We start from the raw sequence: 21,471 nt of genomic DNA on the forward strand, positions 1-21,471 counted from the left end.
TGACAAGTACCAAAGATAGAAACATAGGAGTAGGCTATTTTAATTCTGAAATAAGAAGTTTGAGACCTGGAAAAAACTGGCTCATTGTTATAACACTTTTCCAGATATTTAACATTAAAGTCAATGGGCCCTTGCCTATATTACGCTAGAATTTTTATTATTCGTTCTCTTAATAGTAACAGCCAACATCCCAAATACTGGGATGCTAAGGATGGGGTTATGATACAGGTGACTCTGTTTCATCGGGCTTGGAGCTGTGACTGAGCCTCTTCTGTGGAAAGTGTAGATATCGTCTTCAGTACTCAGTCATCAATATGCATACACATCAGACCAAAACCTATACAAAAACCGCTTCAGTCCATCCAGCCAAACTAAAAAAATACAACAGAGCTCTAATTCTCCACTCAGAGGAGGTGGGGTGGGGCCGGGCAGGAGAAACTAATTGCAGCTAAAGTTAACCACCTTAGAGCTCAATGCTCAGGTATTATCAGCCTTACAATTCTCAGGGGAAGGATGGGAGCCAAGTCAATTGACCATTATTTCTCTCCTCTTTTCCCAACATTCCTCTACTAGCCCCCCTCCCTAAATCCTTCCCCTGCCCCACCCTGTTTAAACTGCTGATCTCATTCACCTACTGTTTTGAAATAAGGTGAATATTCTATCAAAGCACTACAAGTTAGAGAGGCAATGGAGTCTAATGGATAGGACCCTGGATTGGACTGGATCTCAAGACACCTGGGTTCTATTCCTGGCTCTGCCACAGACCTGCTTTGAAAATCACTTTTTGCCTCAGTTTCACCATGCACCCTTTGTCTGATTTTATTTAAATTGTAAACTCTTTGAAGCAGGGATTCTCTCTTACACAGACATACTATGTTGCTTAAGACTCCAGTCTTCACCGGAACCACTAGGTGCTACTGTAATACAATCAAATAGTAACAATAATAATAATAATAACTGATTATACCAGTTTTAGACTAGCAGAATTCTGCTGATTTCAGGAGAGTTCTGATTTATTCTAGTTTAAGAGAAAGGAGAATCAGGCCCCGTGTATCCTCTGATGATCTCTGGAGAGCAATTTTGCTCCAAAACATCAAGCTGGCTATCAGAGCAGTTAGAATCAAGAAGAAACATGAGTATACAATTATGAGATGTTAGATGAGAGTGTAACACACATCCCTAGAAGGATCAGCATCACTGGAGATTGAACCCAGGATCTCTGGATCACAAAGCATGAGCATCTCCTGGCTGAGCTAAAAGACCCTTTCTTGTCAGCACACCAGCTTTAGCAGACTCATCAGCCTCTCTGTGGTCCAGCCACTGCAGTGGGACAGAGATCCACGCTGTGTAACCATGGATTACAAGAAGTAAGGAAAATGGTGTTGAAAATACTCAATGCTGGATTAATACGCCTTTAACTCCACAGGTATTTGCTGAGATTTTTGACCCAGTTATTAAAGTGAGACACAATGGCTATGACCCTTATGTAATGAAGCATCACACTGACCTGGATGCATCCAAGGTAGGATCAAATTTTGAATCCTTAATCCTTCAGCTTCCTATCATGGAATGATATTCTATTTCATAGTTCAAAAAATGTTCCCAGTGCCAAAGAAAATGAGCGTAGGGATAACAAAGCTGTGATGTCACGATGACTGTGCTTAGCAATGCTTTATTCCCCCTTCCCAAGCAACTTTTTATGTAAAACATGGCACATGTAGAAAAGGATGAGACTGGATTAAATGATGCCTGATTCTGTCCCCTGTCCCTCTTATGCAAGGCCCTGTGTAATAGGTGGCACATTACATGATCCTCCCCTTCCTTAATGTCCAGGCAGAACAGCATCCCTTCTATTATTTATTTAAATCTTAAACCCAATTTATTTGTGGGCTGATCCCAAATTTTAAAATTTCAATGTGCTAAAGATTTTAGTTCTGGCCAGAGTAAATGAATTTTAGAACTGGAGGTATGGTGGCTGGGTAGGGGACAATTGTAGCTTTTGGCACCTGAAGAGTCAGGGGAAGTGGTTTCAAGTGCTTTGGTAAATAGGAGTCCGTTCTGAGGGTTTTGGTCAGGAGCTGGCATGTATTCCTCTCCCGCCCATACACACTTTGGGCATGGGCAGAGGTGACTTTAAATGTCTTCCTGGAAGCACGGCTGCTGCTGGGCTTCTATATCGGTTTTTATACTACACTTACCACTGTAGTGTCTGACTGCTACTTTGACCCCAATCTAGCAAAGCGCTATGGGACTATTCTTACTTAAGTTAAGCATGTACTTAAGTGTTTTGCTGGATCAGGATCAGAGTACTGTGCACTTTTCAGGATGGAGCCCAGAGTGCACGCACACACTAAATATGATCTAAATTTACCCTGGGATTTCCTTTATTGTTATCTTAGTTAACAAGAAATATAAGCATCATCTTGGGCTTGGCTGTTTCTAAGCAACTTCTGCCCTTGTCCCTAGTTCTCTGTCTTTCAGGGAGCTATTGAAACAATGTGATATATCTGGCTTGGAGTTAAGAGGACCCACCTGGTCTATTGCCACAGTGAGTCAGCAAAAGCACTCTGGATCTCCATGCATAGTGCTAGAACCTGACACCCTGATGCATCTGTCTGTTGCATTTCTGAGAACCCAATATTAGTTGTAATCATTTGGCTGAAGAGAACATATGAAGGGACATTCTTTTCATAGAAAGGCAGATTTTAAACTTACTATATGTAAAATGGGGCACTATGTGTAGATTTTCATTTCTTTCATTAGATTACCCAAGGTCAGTTTGATGAGCGCTATGTCCTATCATCACGTGTACGTACTGGTCGCAGTATCCGGGGTCTCAGCCTTCCCCCTGCCTGCTCCAGGGCAGAGAGAAGAGAAGTAGAAAATGTTGTGGTCACTGCTTTGGCTGGGCTCAAAGGAGACCTTGCTGGAAAGTATTATAGCCTGACCAATATGTCTGAGAAGGATCAACAGCAGCTTATTGATGTAAGTACAAATTCCAATCTGGAGTCTTAGAAGATTTTCATTAATGTATATCATTTAATCACATTTATTTTTATTGCTGTCTTTCTCTCTCATGCATACTTTCCTGCTTACGTAATGAAGATACTTAGTTATAACAGTATTCCTGTAGTTAATGGTCAGTATGAATTTCTATTATAAATCCCAATTGTTTTGGCTAAAATATTGGCTTGGGCTAAAACTTTATACACACAGGTTGTATTCCAGGAGTGAATTTTTGCATCAAATTAAAATTATATAAATATGGCTACAGTCACCACGTTGGTCAATGGTAGCTGAAATCTTGTGGGTCAGTTTCCAGTTTGGAGCAGAAATTAGTGCAGAATCAGTATTTTTAGTGCTATTTGTTTATTTACAAAATGTCCACTAGTCCTGTTTTCCTGAACTGTGATAGGCACAAACACCATGCAGGCAACATAAGTCCCAATCCTACAATCACTAAAACATGTGATTTAAGGATTTGCATGGAGGAAGCATAAAGATTTTGGTCATGGATTTTTGTCATATCAACATGTTGCTGTATTCAGATGATTTGAGAGATAAAGGTTTGCAAGTGCATTACTGGCATAACAGGTAATAAGAATGTATTGGGTAAACTATTTTAAAAATCCACAAGATAATCAATAATATTTTAAAGTCCTTAAATATGCATTTTTGTGAGCCCCAAACAATGATTATATCCTATCAGCTGTATTTAAAGAACATTAGTCCATAAAATAATAACCAAAATTAAAGTATTAATTAAAGTAAAATTAGTGTAACTACCATTAATGCTGCTACTTGGTATCACATTCAGATTCAGTCCAAAGGAACTGTTAAATCAGCACAAAACCGAAAGAATGGGTTAAGAGTTTATTTCATAGAACCATAGAAATAAGGGCTGGAAGGGACTTCAAGGGGTTATCTAGTCTATCTCCCTGTGCTGAGGCAGAGTTAAGTATCCCTAGACCATCCCTGAGAGGTGTTTGTCTAACCATTTTTAAAAACTTCCTGTAACAGGGATTCAACCTCCCTAGGTAACCTGTTCCAGTGTTCAACTATATAGCTAGAAAGTTTTTGCTAATATCCACCTAAATTTCCCCTGCTGCAAGCTAAACTGATTTCTTCTGTTCAGCAGCTCCCTGGAGAAGGATCATTTCTTCTGTTAACTTAAGCATAGAAGGGAATGGTAGTAGAGAAAAGCATTTCATCCATAGCTGATTCATGCTAGTTCCATCTGTCTGCTGGTACCTACAGGGGAAACTGGTACTGGGTACAGGTTGCACTAGGAGAGAGAAGGGGAAAACACAACAGAAGCAGAAGTGTACAGTTCTTCTGGTCTAATGGAAACGCAGTTTCATCATTCAGGTAATAGGTATGATCAAGAAATGACTCTACTAAGGTCATGAATCTACTAAGGCCCTGCTCCTGCAATGTAAGATAAACAAACAGAAGGACCCTGCACCTTCCTGGGTTCACTTTTAGTTCAGTGGGGCTCCATGCTGGCACCAGCAGGAGTCCAACAGGTAGAGGGGCCTAAAATCCGAAATGGAGAAAAGAGTAAAGCTTACTCCCCTGTCTACATCATCTTATTTATACTGGACATCCTTCCTCCTCACCCTGCATCAGACCCTAGATACGTCATTTAAAAAAACAATTGACATAATGGTCATTGAGGCTATGAGAGCTAAATACATTCCCTTGTTCATAACCTTCCGCAACGAATGTGAAAAATCAAATGCTTAATTGTTGGGGGCGGGGTGGGGGGGAAGAGGAACAGGTCAGTGAGAAGAATCAGTTGAATGAGATTAGGTCTTTCAGCATGATACATCCCAAACTGTGCTGCCTAGTGCTACAGGTGTTCAAGCAGAAATAGAATCTCCCTTTGAGAAAAAGAATGAATTGGTGGTACCAAAAGGTACCAAACCATACTCTATTTTAATTTCTCCCATGATATCCTACTCAAAAGAAATTGCTAAAACAATACACTCAAGATATTTTATTTGCAGGACTGCCACTAGACATTTTGCCACCCTTAGGCCCGCACTCTGAAAACTCTGTACATTATGGTTTGCAGTAATGTACATTAACACGGTGCTGGTCAGGCCTCAGCTGGAGTACTGTATCCAATTTTGGTCACCAATGTATAGAAAGGCTGTGGAGAAACTGGGAAGGATCCAGAGGCGAGTGACAAAGATGATCAAAGGCTGAAGGAACTAGGTATGTTTAGAGGACATGACACCAGTCTTCAGATACTTGAAAGGCTGCCATAAAAAAGATGGAGAAAATTGTTTTCTCTTGCCACAGGGGGCAGGACAACAGGCAAACTTGGTTCAAACTCCAGCATAGCAGATTGAGATTAAATCTCAGGAAAAACTTCTTAAGTGTAAAAACCGTAGGACAATGGAACAGACTGCCTAGGGAGGTTGTGGAAGCTCCTTCCTCCTTCCAGATTTTCAAAAGGAGGCTGGATAGTCATCTGTCTTGGATGGTTTAGACCACCATTTCTCAAATGCGGCCATCAGCAGATTTTTTATGGCCGTGACAACGGCCAAAGCATTGGCGGAGACTGGGGGGGACGGGCAAAGCATCTATACCTCCTTGCAGAGCCCAGCCATTGCTCCTGAATAGCTCTTATCAAGGGCAGCAAGATGCACCACATTGGTGTTTGCTCTGGTGGCACCAGCAATGATCAGTGCCCTGCATTGTGTACTCTTCTTGGGGGCTCTGGACAGTGCCTCTGGAGACACGGGGCTGGTATGCGCGGTGCCAGAAGAGGCTCATCACTGGAGGTGGCTGTGTTTGGTTGCCAGAGCGCTCCCCTGCTCCCACCAAGCCAGGGCATGGGGAACTTGGGACTCCACAGGTAGCTGGTAAATTCCTAACCCACCTTCCCCAAGGCGGGCTCTTGGTGAAGGGCTGCAGAAGACAGAGACAGCTTTGTCAGAGCGGCCACCAACAAGAGTTGGTGGCTGCACTCTGAGACCACCAAAAAAAAAAATTGTTTAGACACACCAAATCCTCCATCTTGGCAGGGGGTTACACCAGATGACCCTTGCAGTTCTATGATTTTAACTCCCTGTGGGATGTCTTCCCTATTTTTTGTGGTGGTACCCACCCTGCATTCCCAGGAGACTGACTTCACATTAAGTAGTAAGGGCCATTGTCTGGCTTCTTGGAAAAGGTGTGTGCTCTTTTAAGGCCTAGCCAAGGAGTGACTTTCTACTGCGGACTAGATCAGTGTGAAGACGCTGACCCATCTCTCCCCCCAAGAGGAGACCAGAAGAGAGGGGGGGACTGCAGGAAAAGCCCTCTTTTACCTGGACGAGGTGGAAGTGGGTTTTGTCAGGATGTGCTATAGGCATTATGTTAATTGCTCCTTTCTTGGGGGGCTGGGAAGGAATTTTTCCCTCACTGCCGGATTGGCCAAGGTGAAGTGTGGGGGTTCCCTTCCCCACAGAGGGTTTGGGGGTGCTTAGTTGGGCAAACATGAAACAGGAGTTAAGCTATGATATCGCAACACATCATGTAAACATGGGGCAGGTACTCTGAACGGAAGGAATACAGTGGTTAGATAAAATGGACTGATAAGGAGTTTACAGAAGTATTCTTTAAAGGAGCGAAAACGGGGGTTTCGGGACTCCTATGACTAGTACAGCTGGGAGCCAACCCCTCACCCTTTATAGCCCACCTTAACCCTCATTTGGTGAGGTCCCAGCCGCAAGTTGGCTGCGGACCAGGATGGGTAAAGGGGAGGGCTGACAGAAGCCCCCTGGATATATGTTGAAATGATTATAAAATACCTGCACTGTGCATGTTTATCTGCCGGGTACTCCCAGACATTTAAGAATAATGTTGTGGCCTAATTAAACCACGTCCAGTTTTCCTGTCCTTCTTCCAGCATAGCCAGACAACTCTCTCCTTTATCACGCCTAGCCAAAAATTAGCAGCAGTGAGAACTGGTAGTCACCAAGCCTCCGTCTCCAGAAACGCATCTGAGTAAAATGCTTTCTATCTGCAGTCAAGGAACTTCAGCTTTATGCAACTTATTTGTATACCAGTGACTTTCTTGGCAGTGTTAAATGTTCAGAACAGCATTACTTCCCTGAATTCAGTTGCTTCTTTCTCTCTTTATCTCCCTCCCTCTTTTTTTCTCTCTCTCACACATTTTGGCTTTCAGGATCATTTCCTCTTTGATAAGCCAGTGTCCCCTTTGCTAACATGTGCTGGGATGGCACGTGACTGGCCTGATGCCAGAGGAATCTGGTATGGCATGTGAAGTGTGGAAGTTTGTATCATGTGCAAGTGATTTTATTACGTCTCTCCTTGCTTGTCCTAACACTGCAGCTGCCATTCCCTGATACTGACTACATACTTAGCTACCTTTTAAAAATGTTTTCTTTATTAATTGTTCAAGGAAATATAGAAATAAATAATACAACAAACAAGGCTTTCCATTAATGCAACAATCATGATCATCAGCCACAACACAAGGGAATATAAATAAGACTATTGCTTTAGTCTTTTAGCTTCTGTTTTTTTATAAATAAAAATTCAGCACAAAAGAAGGGCCAGCGAATGACCATAAAAAACAAGTTATAAATGTAATCTAAAAAGCATGAATGAGCTACCTTAAATCACATGTATGAGACCTCAACATTGCGTCTTTTCCCCTCATTTTGTTGCTGATGTAATATTTTTTCTATCAGAACTGTGATTAAGCTTTTCTTCACACATGCAGAATAAACTGAAGGAGTGTTATATTTTCATTTTTTATCATTACATGTTCTGCTACTTAATGAACACCCATCATTTCTTGGAATTAGTTGGAAGATGCAATTCATACACTTTTAGTGAGGCAGATCTTTGTGTGGAAAAACCTTTGCATGTATTGCTCCACTCCAAATGTTTTTTTTTTAAATTGTGTCAAGAAAAAATTGTGGGACAGATTAGATTATGTTTGACAGCATCTCCAGCATTTACTGTGAATAGCCAAACCAACTTTATGTAGACCCCATCCAAAGCCTACCTGAATCCCACAGGAGTTTTCAATTTCAATGGGCTTTGGATTAGGCTCCTGGTGCCCAGAACAAAATCTTAAACAGGTTTTACTAGAAGAATTATAAGGATAACAAATGGGTGCATAGATTTTATGAACTGAATAGAACATGTGTAAATAATGCATGTAGCCCCAGTGCATCACCTGAATAAACCAGATCTGTGTTTGCACATTTTGCATGTGAAATATAATTTATATTGCATGTGAAATATAACTTGCTGTAACTGGAAAGTGACACTATGAGCCGGAATTTTAAAACTTGGTCTCTCTTATTGCATCACAATTTGTAGATACAAATAATTGTGGGCAAAGTTATATGTTAAGACAATTTAGCCTCAATGAAATCCTGGCCCCACTGAAGTCAATGGCAAAACTCTCATTGACTTCAGTAGGCTCAGGATTTCACCTTATGGGTGGGAGTTTCAAAAGCACTCAACATTAGCCTCACTACTCTCCCTATGGTCAATTATACAAGTTCCATTTAATTCAGTGGGAGCTGAGTTAGGCCAACACTGATCCCTTTTGAAAATCCCATCCTAAATGGCAGATGGTGACTGCAAAGCAGGTACTTGGATATTTAAGTATGTCTGCTTTCACCCACAAATAACTGCCAGGACACATTTGCACCCGCAATTATTTGCATCAGCAAATTTCAAGTACAAAAAAGGAGGCCCAACTAAAGCCAGGCTAAAAGTCAGGCCCTCTACGGGCTTTAAATCTTAGACCTACTGTGCTTTACTCCCGATGTATTATTCAGACTGTTTGTATGAACAAGTCTCAACCTATTGGTCACAATTTATTTGATTCAGGAAGACTAATCCAAAGGCAGAGAACGTGAAGAAAAGCAAACAGTGATCCCAGTTCCTACTTGTCACTTTAAAAGCATGACCATAACTTATCAATTTGAAGCAAAAGTGGATACCTTATCTCCAGGCACTTTATCTTGAAAGATAAGTCAGCATCTTTATTAATGTACTGTCTTGAAGCAACATTTAGCTGCCTTCTCCCAATGGATAATTTGATTTATATGCCAGTCGTGTGTTACCAAGTGATATAAAAGGAACTAGGATTTGATTTAGAAGAGAATACAGTTAAATAGGGTCAGGTTGCCAGGCCCCAGGCAGCATGTAAACATCAGATTTTCTCACTTCAGAAAGCTCTAAAATCAACGAATAACTTCCCCAATGATTAAAGATGCAGAACTCTGCTTCTCCAGTTCCTAGTTCCCCTAGCTGTGTGTTCCTACGGATATGTTCTTGTTAGAAGAAAAAGTGTACTTTCTAGTGCAGCATCAATACAACACCAGTGTAATCGATAAACAGTGCTGTTATCATTGTGACCTAAGGAACCTGAAGGATTATGTTACTATTGGTTAGAGGAATGAAACTGAGAAAGGCCTCAATAGCTCTTATTCTTAGTCCCGTCACTCTGATATTATCTTGCAGCACTTGTCCTGTGCACAATCACGAGCTAGGAAAGGATGGAATTGAAATTAAACTGAGAATGATGAGAATTCTTTCTGACGGCTTATCCCATTCTTTAAAGACACAATTTTCTTCTCTCAAATAGGCATAACCATGACAAAACATTTCTTATCTGGATTAATGAAGAAGACCATACCAGAGTGATTTCCATGGAAAAAAGTGGCAATATGAAAAGGGTGTTTGAAAGATTTTGCCGTGGTTTAAAAGAGGTAACAACTCAGGCAGTTTGCGTTTTAATTTTTATTATTCCTGTTTGTTAGTCATTAAAGTAGTGTCACCACTCATTGATATGGTTAATACTGAATTCCCTTTCTCTATTTTTAGCAACAAAATTTAAAAAAATCAATCCAAATTATACCCCACTTGAAAAGCAACAGTAACAAGGAAGTAAAGACACAGTGTTTTCATATTGTTAGCCAAAATGTAGGGACAATCAAACCCTAACAGTGCCAGAAGTTTTACAAAATCTAAAGTCAACTGAAATTTTTCTCCTTTACTATTATAAACAAATATGCATTGCCTTGCAGTGTTTTTCACCCCAACCTGTAGCACTGAGAACCTGAAAATGAAATTTGTTAGAAAAATTAAACCGACGTCCTTCATTTGATGGGAGAAATATATAAAGGAAAACAGCCAAAATAGTGAAAAATTGATTGGATTTCTAAAATTCTTTCAAATTCTGACACAAGGAAAGATGATATATGTTGGTTTAAAATTACACACCAAAATCTGAGATTTTTAGGACAGCAAAGTCGTCTTAAATACAAAAATTACAACCTTAGGCGCTGGGCTTGGGATAAATCTGTTTAGGCTTTTTATTTCAAGTTTGCCAAAAACATATAAATATGAAGGGAAAAATCTATGTTAAAATGCTGTGAAGGTTATAACATACATCCAGTTGAGCTAGGCAATCCAGCTAAGACTGTAGGCTGGATCTGGTCCCTGATGTAGCCCATTGTGCTGCTCTGGCAGTGAGAAAGGGCCATCAAAGCTGCCTTAACTGAGCAGGTGAGGATTCCACCCTGCACGTTGTAGCAAGGGCATAAAGTGCATGCTAGGGGTGTGGCCAAGGGCACAGGACATTCCAGAACACTGCTGCACTCCAGCTGATCCATAGATGGTGCAACTCCTGCTTGTGGGCTAATACCAATTGATGTACTGGGGACTGGTTTGAAACATAGAGGATCAAGCCAACACAAAAGTGACTTACAGATGCCTTTATGCCCCTCCTCTTCTCTAGAACGGTGAGGGCCCCAGCATCTGGTCCATGTTCTTCTCAGAGGCATTTATGACACTGTACTATGTTGTACAAGGAGGTAGTGCAATGCAATTCTTCGAGCCAGGGACTAGGAGTCATGGCTCCTGGATTTTATTCCCAGCTCTACCGTTGACTCTGTAATTATAACTCCTAGAGTCAGTGGATATGAACTCCTGTCATTTGACGCAGGCAGAAATCTTTTGTAACTCTGACACATGGCATATGAGTGAAGCCAGGAAATAAAGACTCGTCTCTTACTAGCAGTCCTGGTGTTATTTCAGACTCCCTAGGTGACCTTGGGGAAGTCCTTTAACCTCTCTCTCTGTCAGTTAACTTGTCGGCAAAACGAGGATACTTAGTTACCTTCCAGGGGTTTGGTGAGCCTTGAATAATTAATGGGCCTGATTCTCCTCTCACATCAGAATTGCACTGAAACTGCATTGAATCCAATGGAGTTACTCATGATTTACAGTAGTAGTGTTAGCAGTATTGTCAAACTCAGGGATTCAAAATTCAAGTGCCAGGGCTTGAAAATCATGAATTTTTTAAAAATAATAAACTTTGGGTCCTTTTATTAGCTCTCTGGTGTTTGACCCTTTAGGGTTCATGATTTACAGCTCTTCTCCACCATCACAAAAGCTAGAAACTTACTTTGATTTCAAATGAAAGTTGAGAGTCTTGTGTAATTACCTGACTCCACAATTTAAGCTTTCAGAAAAATATCAAATATCCCAAGATTTGCAATAAAATCACAAGATGACAACACTGTGTATGTGAGAGGAGAAAGTTTATAAAGTTCACTGAGGATATTGGATGAAAGGTGCTGGATACATGCAAAGATTTATATCTCAACCATAGTTTCATTTGCACATAATCTTGTGTGTTTTATATACTTAATGGGCCAAACTCTGCCTTCACTTACACCTATGCAACTCCATTGACATCAGTGGATTTTTGTGGGTATAACTGAGGGCAGAAATTGGCACTGTGGGTTTAATAGTCAAATTCATGAAAGACAGCAAGAATATCAGATGTCAGCAACATTATCATAAGATGAGACATTTGTGTGCGGCAGTTTTCTGGGTTTTTTTACCTGCAGGTTGAACAATTAATTAAAGAACGGGGCTGGGAGTTCATGTGGAATGAACGCTTAGGATATGTTCTGACCTGTCCTTCCAACCTGGGAACAGGATTACGTGCAGGAGTTCATGTTAAACTTCCAAAACTCAGCAAGGTACGTAAGCCATTAAAACAGCTGTGATGTAAATCAGGTCTTCATCTGACTCAAAAAGGAACAAATGAAAAAAGAACAATTCACAGTGTTAATGTACTTAATATTATGTGTAACTATGAGGCCCCAGGGACAATCTGTGACAAATTGTGCATATTTTTATCCATCAAATTACTGTATTTGTTATGTGAATGAATCTATTCACCCAACAGCCACTCAGGCAGCCCGTATACCAAAGGCAGTGGAAAATATCCATCCCTGCAAGTATTCCTGGAGAAACTACTGAAGTAACTGATAACAGTATTTCCAGGAGTCAATACAATATAATATATAATATCAGTATATCCATAAAGCCTGTAAATAAATAAATGTCTCTTGTGCTAGGATCCCAGGTTTTCAAAGATTCTGGAGAATCTGAGGCTGCAGAAACGTGGCACTGGTGGTGTGGACACAGCAGCTGTGGCAGATGTGTACGATATCTCCAACCTGGACCGCATGGGCCGATCAGAGGTAATATGATTTTTCTAGTTTTAAACTCAATGAAGCAGATCCTCAGCTTGTGCAAATGGTCATAGACTCATGGGAGTCAATTAACTTCAGTGGAACCATTTACTTCAACGAAGCTATGACCATTTATGGCTACCACTCTGAAACCTGTTACTCACATGTGTAAGTGTTTGCATCACTGACCCCTAAGTCAATCAAAATATACGAGACCATGAAAAAGGTCCAAATATACAAGAATGAAAAGCATATTACAAGATGCTATACATATATGTGTAAGGAGCTAGAAAAACTGTATGGTACATTGTGGTGTTTGAGAAACGGCATGTCATTATGAACTATATAACATTTTGAAACGTTTGTGTGCTTTTTGCTAATTTTTCATTAATACAAATATTTATATTGCATAGTTCATTTACATAGAGTTTTAAAAACATGGCTTAAGCCTTTAATCCCTTATTCATGTGAAGATTTCAACTGGTCAATGAGGCTATGTGTGAGTAAGGACTAATCGTGTGAGTAAGGATTTGAAAGATGAAGCCTATATCTCAGACCTATTTCTACCCTGAAAAGCTTTCAATGTAAGACACAGCAAACACACACAAGAGGATAGAAATGTTTTATTATAGAATATATATTTTTCAGTACATAATAAAATAGATTTCATTGTGTGATAAACCTGTTTGCAGAACTAAGTTATGTCCCCAATGGCGCAACATAAAGTTGTTTGGGGTTTTTTTGTTTCAGTTACTGGTCAATGCAAACTTCATACAAAATTATTTTCATCCTCACAGCTGCAAAATCAGACCTCTGATTTCCCAACACAGCTGGTCTGTAAAGACAATAAAATAAACTGCTAAGCCACTGAAATGCTTTATAGTAAAAAACAAATCCCTTCAAAATCCATTATTGAACCAATAAAGAGACACTGGGATTTAGCTTGGGTAATCAGTTTTAACAAACCAGTTATTAAAGATTGCTAATGAACCATTTCATGAAGATTTTTTTAAAAATAAGTTAGTTTGCTACCTACTCTAAAGTTCATAACACCAGGGGAGCTGGTGCTGTCATGCCACAGGGTTTGGTAAAACTCTCCCCTCTCAGACTCACCTTGTCTTTTTTTTTTTTTTTATTCTTTAATAGTTTTTAAAGAGATTACACAAACGCATCTGTTGCTTACTGTATGGAATTGGAGGTTCTGCTGCTGCTTTTGGGACAAGACACTGGGTCTGATTCTGATCCCACTTACAGCAGTGTGACTCAGGAGTAACCCCACTGAATTCAATGGAGTTATGCCTGGTGTAAAACCAGTATGAGTTTAGAATCGGGCCTACTGCCAGAGAAATGTGGATTATGGGCTTGATATTACAGTTGCTATAAAGGCAAAACTCCCTTTAGAGTCAATGGAAGTTTTTTTCTGCATAAGAGCAGTTGGTCACTTGTTGTAGTAGCATCAGAACAGCTCATTGGCAACTGCAAGGACTTTCCATTCTGAAATCATGCAATAAAAGGATGACCATAAAGTAGTCTGGTCCTATTCTGACAGCTGATAAGAGGAAGTGCGAAACACTCCTTTCCATTCCGAATTTGAAAGATGTTTCATTACTACACCCGCAAGACAACAGCCCAACAGCTATTTTGCTCACTTCAATATTTGATGATACTGAAAGAACAGTCTAATTATTTTGCAAATCCATGACATCTACAGTCTATCCTTAATATTTTTCTCTTATGAGGCTGAAGGAGCTGAAGACTCTCACAAAAGAATCCTTTTGATAGGGATGAAACCAACACTTTGTATTAAGGGTCCAGTGAAAACCTGTAATATGTAATTGAGAATAATAGTCTTCCCATAGGTTTTCTGGTTCATCCTATAGCAGTCTATAGAAGGGCTATGGTTCTTTATTACATTCTATCTATAGGCTGGTTCAAAAAGCCTATAGATGGGCTATCATTTTCCATTGAATTCTATAGAAATTTTCCATCAAGGGAGTGGGGAAAGGTGCAGCACCCTAGCAGAGGTGGATGGATGGAGGCATTAAAACTGTGAAAGGTATGCCTTCTGGGTAATGCTCCGAGTATGCTGGGAAGTGTGTAGCCAGCACTCCTTCAACACAGACATCCTGACATTGGAGCCATGCCTCTACTTAGATATGCCCTGTTTGGAGCTACTAGCTCTGTTGGCACATAACAACATAACACCGTAACTCACATAACAACATAACCTAAATATTTTGGGTATTTTTTCCTATCTAAGGTGGAGCTTGTCCAGATAGTTGTTGATGGGGTCAATTATCTGATTGACTGTGAGAAGAAGCTGGAAAAAGGTCAAGACATCAAGGTACCACCACCTTTGCCCCAGTTTGGAAGGAAGTGAGCTTGTTACAGATGATTAATAACTGATGTGAAATATGTCTGTTGTTCAGACAGAAAATTATCTCTGTATATCTCAGGGTATAAATAAGATCCTGACAACTTGTGAAATAAAACATTACCTGATGCCTTACAGATTGTCTGTCTGTTTTTTAGTAGCTGGTTGGGTTGGCAACAGTTAACATTCAGAAACCAACACTGTAAGTAACATAGTAATGACCAATAAATAGATTTTAATGATTGATAGATATGAAAATGCTCACGTTATTTGCTAACATTATCATCCAAGTCTCCTATGATTATGTATCACTTAGTATATGAAATATCTTTTCTACTAGTTCTACTTGGTATTAGACACTAACAGGGAAAGTCAGGGAACTCCTGCAGAATGAAATAAACAGCCTAGAAAGTTTACCAGAGATTAAAAAGATTATGGATGATCTCATGCTGTTCTTCCATTACTGTGAACTTCTCATTCCCCTGCTGATCATATGTAAATGGAGCTTCCATTGTTTTGATTCTTCTTTCCCTCCTGTCTAGGAGAAAAAACCTGTTTCTCCCTTTGTTTGGTTACAGATGTCAAAGCATATTATCTGTGAGTATTCATATTTCCTCAGAAAGCATTAATACATGCATTTCACAATATTAATCACCAGTGTGAGATTATCTTTCATAAAAGACCTTACTTGATACACGTTTATAATACAGTAATATACATAATTGGTTGATTCAGTAATTTATTATTTGAGGTACAGACCCCTGCAAGAGGCTGCCTCCTGCACTTGCAAGGTTGATGGCTTTGTTTACCTTTTATGTAAATGTACCTCACAGTCTGCCTGGCAAACTACAATACATCCTTTGTCTAAGGCAGACGGTGCTTATGCTTGCCAAACGCAATTCTAGCACATATCTATTACTCTTTGTACATAGTCCCACTGAAATCAAAATTAAAACTGAGCACATGCTTAAGCAACTTGATGAATCAGAGCCATAGGCAGTGTAGCCTAGTAGACTGAAGGCAAAATTGGAGCGCGGAACAGTTGACTTCTATTCCTACTGCTGTCATTCTTTTGCTTGTGTCGCCTTGGGCAAAATAATCTAAAAAAAATTTATACTTTGAAATGAATTACAGAGTATGTAATCATTTGCCACTTACAGATAAATAGCAGCAAACCAACATACCTTTCAACGATAGAAATAAATAACTTTGTAGAGAAGTCTTCAAAACACTGTAGGGGTGTGGCGGTTCAGTGATGAGACAGAACACAGCTTTTTGCAAGCAAGCAGGCTGGTCAGCTGAGATGGGCTGTTTTCTGCCCCCCCACCTTCTCCTTTTATTATAAAAAGAAAAGGAGTACTTGTGGCACCTTAGAGACTAACCAATTTATTTGAGCATGAGCTTTCGTGAGCCACAGCTCACTACATCTGATGAAGTGAGCTGTGGCTCACGAAAGCTCATGCTCAAATAAATTGGTTAGTCTCTAAGGTGCCACAAGTACTCCTTTTCTTTTTGCGAATACAGACTAACACGGCTGTTCCTCTGAAACCTGTCCTTTTATTATATTTCTCCCCCCTAAGCATTACACACTGCTACCGCAAAAAGATACACAAAGGAATGTATGACGTTGATTAATATACTTAGTTGCATCTTTTATATACTACAATCCTGGTTCTCAGGCCTTGAGCCCAGGCTAAGAAAGCCTCCCACAATTGCTGTCCAAACAATCAAGTTCTCATGGTTCATATCTAGCCCTTGTCCTTGGATAGAGCAATGTGTGCATTGCTTCTACGAAACAGTCAGGGTGTGCCCCGCCTGCTTCCAGGTGGACTAGCTAAACATTAACCCTTCAGTAGGGGTATGTATAAATGTAAGCGAAAATTGTCATTACTTATTCCTTTCTCTCCCCAGGCTTAAATAAAAATTATAGCTACCAGATAAACATCATCCTGACACTGTGACATGTAAGATTAACTACCCAAAGATCATAAACACAAAAATGAACAAAGATACCATCAATCACACTCAAGTACCAATGAACCCTCTAGCACTTCCTCCTCTTTAGCAGACAAACCTTTTTTAAAGAGATTCCTGATCACAATCAAGGTCACTTGTCAACCTCTCTGCATCTCAGTTTCTCTAGCTGTAGTATGGGGATACTACTTCCCTGCCATTCACAGGTATTCTGAAGATTAATATGTTTATATCTGTAGAGTGATTTGAAAAATTAAAAGGACTTAATCAATGCTGTCTTTTATTATGAGTTTGGGTGCGTCTTAGACACAACCGAAGCAAGGTAAGCAACCATGTGTGGACACAATTCTGGGGAGTGCTTCAGTCCAGCAATGCTTCGCAGTGAACAAGCTAGTCCTAGCCACCACTCTGGTTCTGCTGGTGAAGGAAGAGAAATTTTCCTGCCCTGTAAATTGCTCTCTGTTGGCAAGACTGGAGGGGCCAGCCTGAAAATTTAGGGGAGCCCTATGGTGATTTGGGTCCTTGCAAACAGCCTTGACATTGTACGGTATACACCGTTTCCACATTGCAGAGAACAAAACAGAGCAGGGTGAGACCTAGCTGTATCCATTTACTCAAACTGGTGTGGTTGAGACCACATCAGATTTTTTCAGTTTTAAAATGAAAGCCTGAGACTCCCAGTATTTTTCCTGGCTTATTAAAAATGAAAATTAAATTCCACTCATTGATTTTTGTTGATATTTTTTACCTGTAGTATATGCATTCTAATTGCTTCTATATCTGTGTTAGTTCTTACTGGCAATAACAAATTATTTAATAGCAAAATCAATTTATTCTTTCTGCAGAGGAGTAAAGCCCTATAAATGGGGGGAAATACAGCAAGACAACTGCATTGGAAAAAACATATATTAAAGTTAGCCAGTAATAAAGATATATTTTTCTTCTTTTTTAACATTAGAAATTCAGGATCTGTCTACCCAGCAAGGTTTACGGTAACTCTAACATCTTAAAACCTCTAACAATAGGAATTCCACAACCTCCCTAGGTTACTTGTTCCAGTGCTTAATTATCCTTCTCCTTGGAAGTGTTTTGCAAATATCCAAACGATATAGCCTTGCTGCAAACTAAGCTGATTTCTTCTTCTCCTACCCTCAGTGGACATGGAGAACAATTGATAGCCATCCTCTTTATAACAACCTTTTGCTTATTTAAAGACGTATCATGTCCCTCCTCAGCTTTCTCTTCTCTAGACAAATCATGCCCTGTTCTTTCAACATCTCCTCAGAGGTCATATTTTCCAAACCTCTTATCATTTTTGTTGCTCTCCTCTGGGCTCTTTCCAATTTGTCCACATCTTTATTAAAGGGTGGGGCCCAAATCTGGACATCCTATTCAGCTGAGGCCTCACCAGTGCTGAGTTGAGTTGTACAATTACTTTTTCTGTCCTACATTCAACACTCCTGTTAATACATCCCAGAATATTTACCTCTTTTTTTTTTTTTGCAACCACCTCACACTATTGACTCGTTCAATTTATGATTCACTATAGTTCCCACATCTTTTTCTGTAGTATTACTGCCTAGCCAGTTATTCCCCATTTTCTAGTTGTGTGTTTTTATTTTCCTTCCTATCGACACTCTAAGTTAGGGCTGTGAGTCCCGTGCTTCTGTAGACATACTTGTACCAGATCCCACTGAGCTAACATGAATACAAATAGCAATGTAACCGCAGTAACACAAGTAGCAGCAATGGAGGCACGGCTGAGCCATGCTAGACCAAGCCTAAGTGTAGTACCTTGCACTTCTCTTTATTGAGTCTGATTTTATTGATTTCTGACCAAGTCTCCAATTTAACAAGAGTATTTTGAATTCTAAACCTGACCTCCCAAGTGCTTGCAGCCCCTCTGAGCTTGGTGCCATTTGCAAATTTTCTAAAGTATACTCTCTACTCCATCATCCAAGTGACTAATGAAAATATGGAATAGTACTGGACCCAGGACCGACGTCTGAAGGATATGTCCTCCCAGTTTGACAGCAAACCATTGCTAACTATTCTTGGAGGGCCGTTTTTCAATCGGTCATGCACCCACCATATAGTAATTTAATCTAGATCAGTGGTTCTCAAACTTCATTGCACCGTGACCCCCTTCTGACAACAAAAATTACTACATGATCCCAGGAGCGGGGACTGAAGCCAGAGCCTGCCCAGGCCCCACCGCCCCCTGGTAGGGGGGGCCAAAGCTGCCCAAGGGCTTCTGCTCTAGGTGGGGCACATGTAACCTTAGCCCCCCTGCCCAGGGTTGAAGCCCTCGGTCAGGCTCGGGCTTTGGCCCCGGCCCCGGGCAGTGTGGGGCTCAGGCTTCAGCATTGTCCCTGGGCCCCAGCAAGTCTAACACCATACTTGGCAACCCCATTAAAATGGGGTCACAACCCACTTTGGAGTCTCGACCCACAGTTTGAGAACCCCTGATCTAGATCATATTTCATTAATTTTCTCATGAGAATGCCATGTGGGACTGTATCTCAAACCTTACTAAAGTCAAGATATATCATATCTACTGCTTCCACCCATCCAATAGGCTAGTTACTCTGTCAAAGAGGGAAATTAGATTGCTTTGGCATATTTGTTTTTGACAAATCCATGTGAGCTATTACTCATCCTATTATCCTCTACGTGCTTGCAAATTTATTGTTTAATAATTTGCTCTAGTATCTTCCTGGATTACCAGGGCACATTGATTTAAATCAAAGCGATTTAAATCATGAATGTTAATCAAGCAGGAAACTTTGATTTAAATCATCAGTTTTAATTGCATTTTGCATTTTCACTTTTTAGTTATTTTCCTAAACAAGGTTGATTCTCATTGGTTGCTAACAATTAACGCATGTTGATTTGCAACCCAATATAGCTTTTAAATCAAATGTGGTGCTTCTTTTTGCTAATCAGGAAGATACAGTATATCTATGCACATTTGTTAAACCAGTTATATGGTTTAATTTACATTTATTCATATTCTTATTTTTTACAATTTTTTATGATGTAAGAAAATGTGGAATGATGCATTTCTTATTAGATTATTAATTTTTACTTGTGATTTGTGTCAACCTCTATTTCAATGGAAATTCAAATTTAATCAAAAATGCATAAAAACAGAATTTTAATTTTTTGTATTAAATAAAACTACTTTAAATGTGTTGGAAACATAAGAAAAAAGTTTATCAGAATGTTTTTAACATTTAAAACTAAGTGATTTGTAGTTAGTGAATTCAACTAATTGTTTTTGATCACCGGGTCCTTCAAGATTTTAGAACTAGTAAATCTTATCCTCTCACACCTACTTTTTATTCATCAATTGGAAGAGAAAAACAAGCTTTTCTGCTTTTTCTACTCCCAACTGGTTTAATTAGTCATTGAACTGAACTAGCTGAATAAACTGAAATGAAGGAAATATTCTCTCTGCACCTTCAGAAAAGGCCACTGATGTCAAAAGCTTGTTTAGCATTTCAACAAACTATGGTCCCAGGTGCTCAGCCAGGTCAGTGGTTTGATTTTGTTTAAAACTTGGAAGCAAATATGTGCTGCTTAACATATTTTGTATTTAATTTAAATAATTTTAATTGATGATAAGTTTAGGCCTTAACGTGGGTTGGCAATTTCAAAGTTAATTTTAAATAGGTGTATTTTTAAAAATAAACCTACATTTAATTTAAATGAAAACAATCGATTTATGTATTTAAATGATCAATTTTATCCTTCCTTATTGAAGATCCCAGGGTCGGTCTTTCCCCCTTTTGAAAGATAGGTATTATATTTGGCCTTCTCCAGTCCTCTGGGATGTCACCTGTCCTCCATGAGTTCTTGAATAACCACTAAAGTTCTTAGATTGTCTCTGCTAACTCCTTAAGTACTCTGGGGTGACTTTCAACAGGCCCTACCAATTTGAACACATTTAACTTATCTGAATATACTTTAACCCGTTCTTTCCCTATTCTGGCATGAGTTCTTTCCCCCTGGTTAATATTAATTGTGTTAAGTATCTTGTCATAATTAAACTTTGTAGTGAAGAGAGAAGCAAAAAAGGCATTCAACACTTTGCCTCCTCTGTTATTTGCTTTCCTTCTCTCAAGTAATGGACCTACACTTTCCTTCGTCATCCTCTTATTATATATATATATATATATATATATATATAATATTTCTAATATGTTTATGGAACCACTTTTTATTGCCGTTTTTGTCCCAAGCTAGTTGTAATTCATTTTATGCCTTAGCCTTTCTGAGTTTGTCACTACATGTATAATAAACCTGTTGCCCCTGAAGCTCTAAATTGTTGCCTTTAAGGGTGATCACATAAAGGAGAATATGTGTATTTGATTATGGTCTTGAAAATTTGTTCCTAGAGCTGCACCCTGTAATTTTTCTGCTGCAGTATTTGAATCAGGTTGTTTTTATGGGGGAGGAAGTAGGGGGGCACCTACTCCCACCACTTCCCCTGCAGTCCCAGAAACAGGTCGGGTATGATCTGGGAGCACTCTAAGAGCTTGTCTACATGGGAAAACCACTAGTATAAGCTAAGCTGATATAGTTATA

General features: G+C 39.6%; 1 protein-coding gene across 2 annotated transcripts in view; it reads left to right on the forward strand.

The window, feature by feature from the left end:
- The window catches only part of CKMT2 (creatine kinase, mitochondrial 2), a 35,099-nt gene extending 20,057 nt beyond the window's left edge, over positions 1–15,042 (forward strand). For both annotated transcript variants that reach the window (XM_048851302.2, XM_075128552.1), the window contains 7 exons: positions 1,427–1,522; positions 2,764–2,985; positions 7,181–7,266; positions 9,629–9,752; positions 11,901–12,035; positions 12,417–12,542; positions 14,794–15,042. In XM_048851302.2, coding sequence (XP_048707259.1) covers positions 1,427–1,522; positions 2,764–2,985; positions 7,181–7,266; positions 9,629–9,752; positions 11,901–12,035; positions 12,417–12,542; positions 14,794–14,913 — 909 coding nt within the window. In that variant the 3' untranslated portion in view covers positions 14,914–15,042. The remainder of the gene's footprint in view (positions 1–1,426; positions 1,523–2,763; positions 2,986–7,180; positions 7,267–9,628; positions 9,753–11,900; positions 12,036–12,416; positions 12,543–14,793) is intronic.
- The last annotated feature ends 6,429 nt before the right edge of the window (positions 15,043–21,471 follow it).

Source organism: Caretta caretta, chromosome 5, assembly GCF_965140235.1.
Source record: "Caretta caretta isolate rCarCar2 chromosome 5, rCarCar1.hap1, whole genome shotgun sequence".
Classification (NCBI taxonomy): Eukaryota; Metazoa; Chordata; order Testudines; family Cheloniidae; genus Caretta; species Caretta caretta.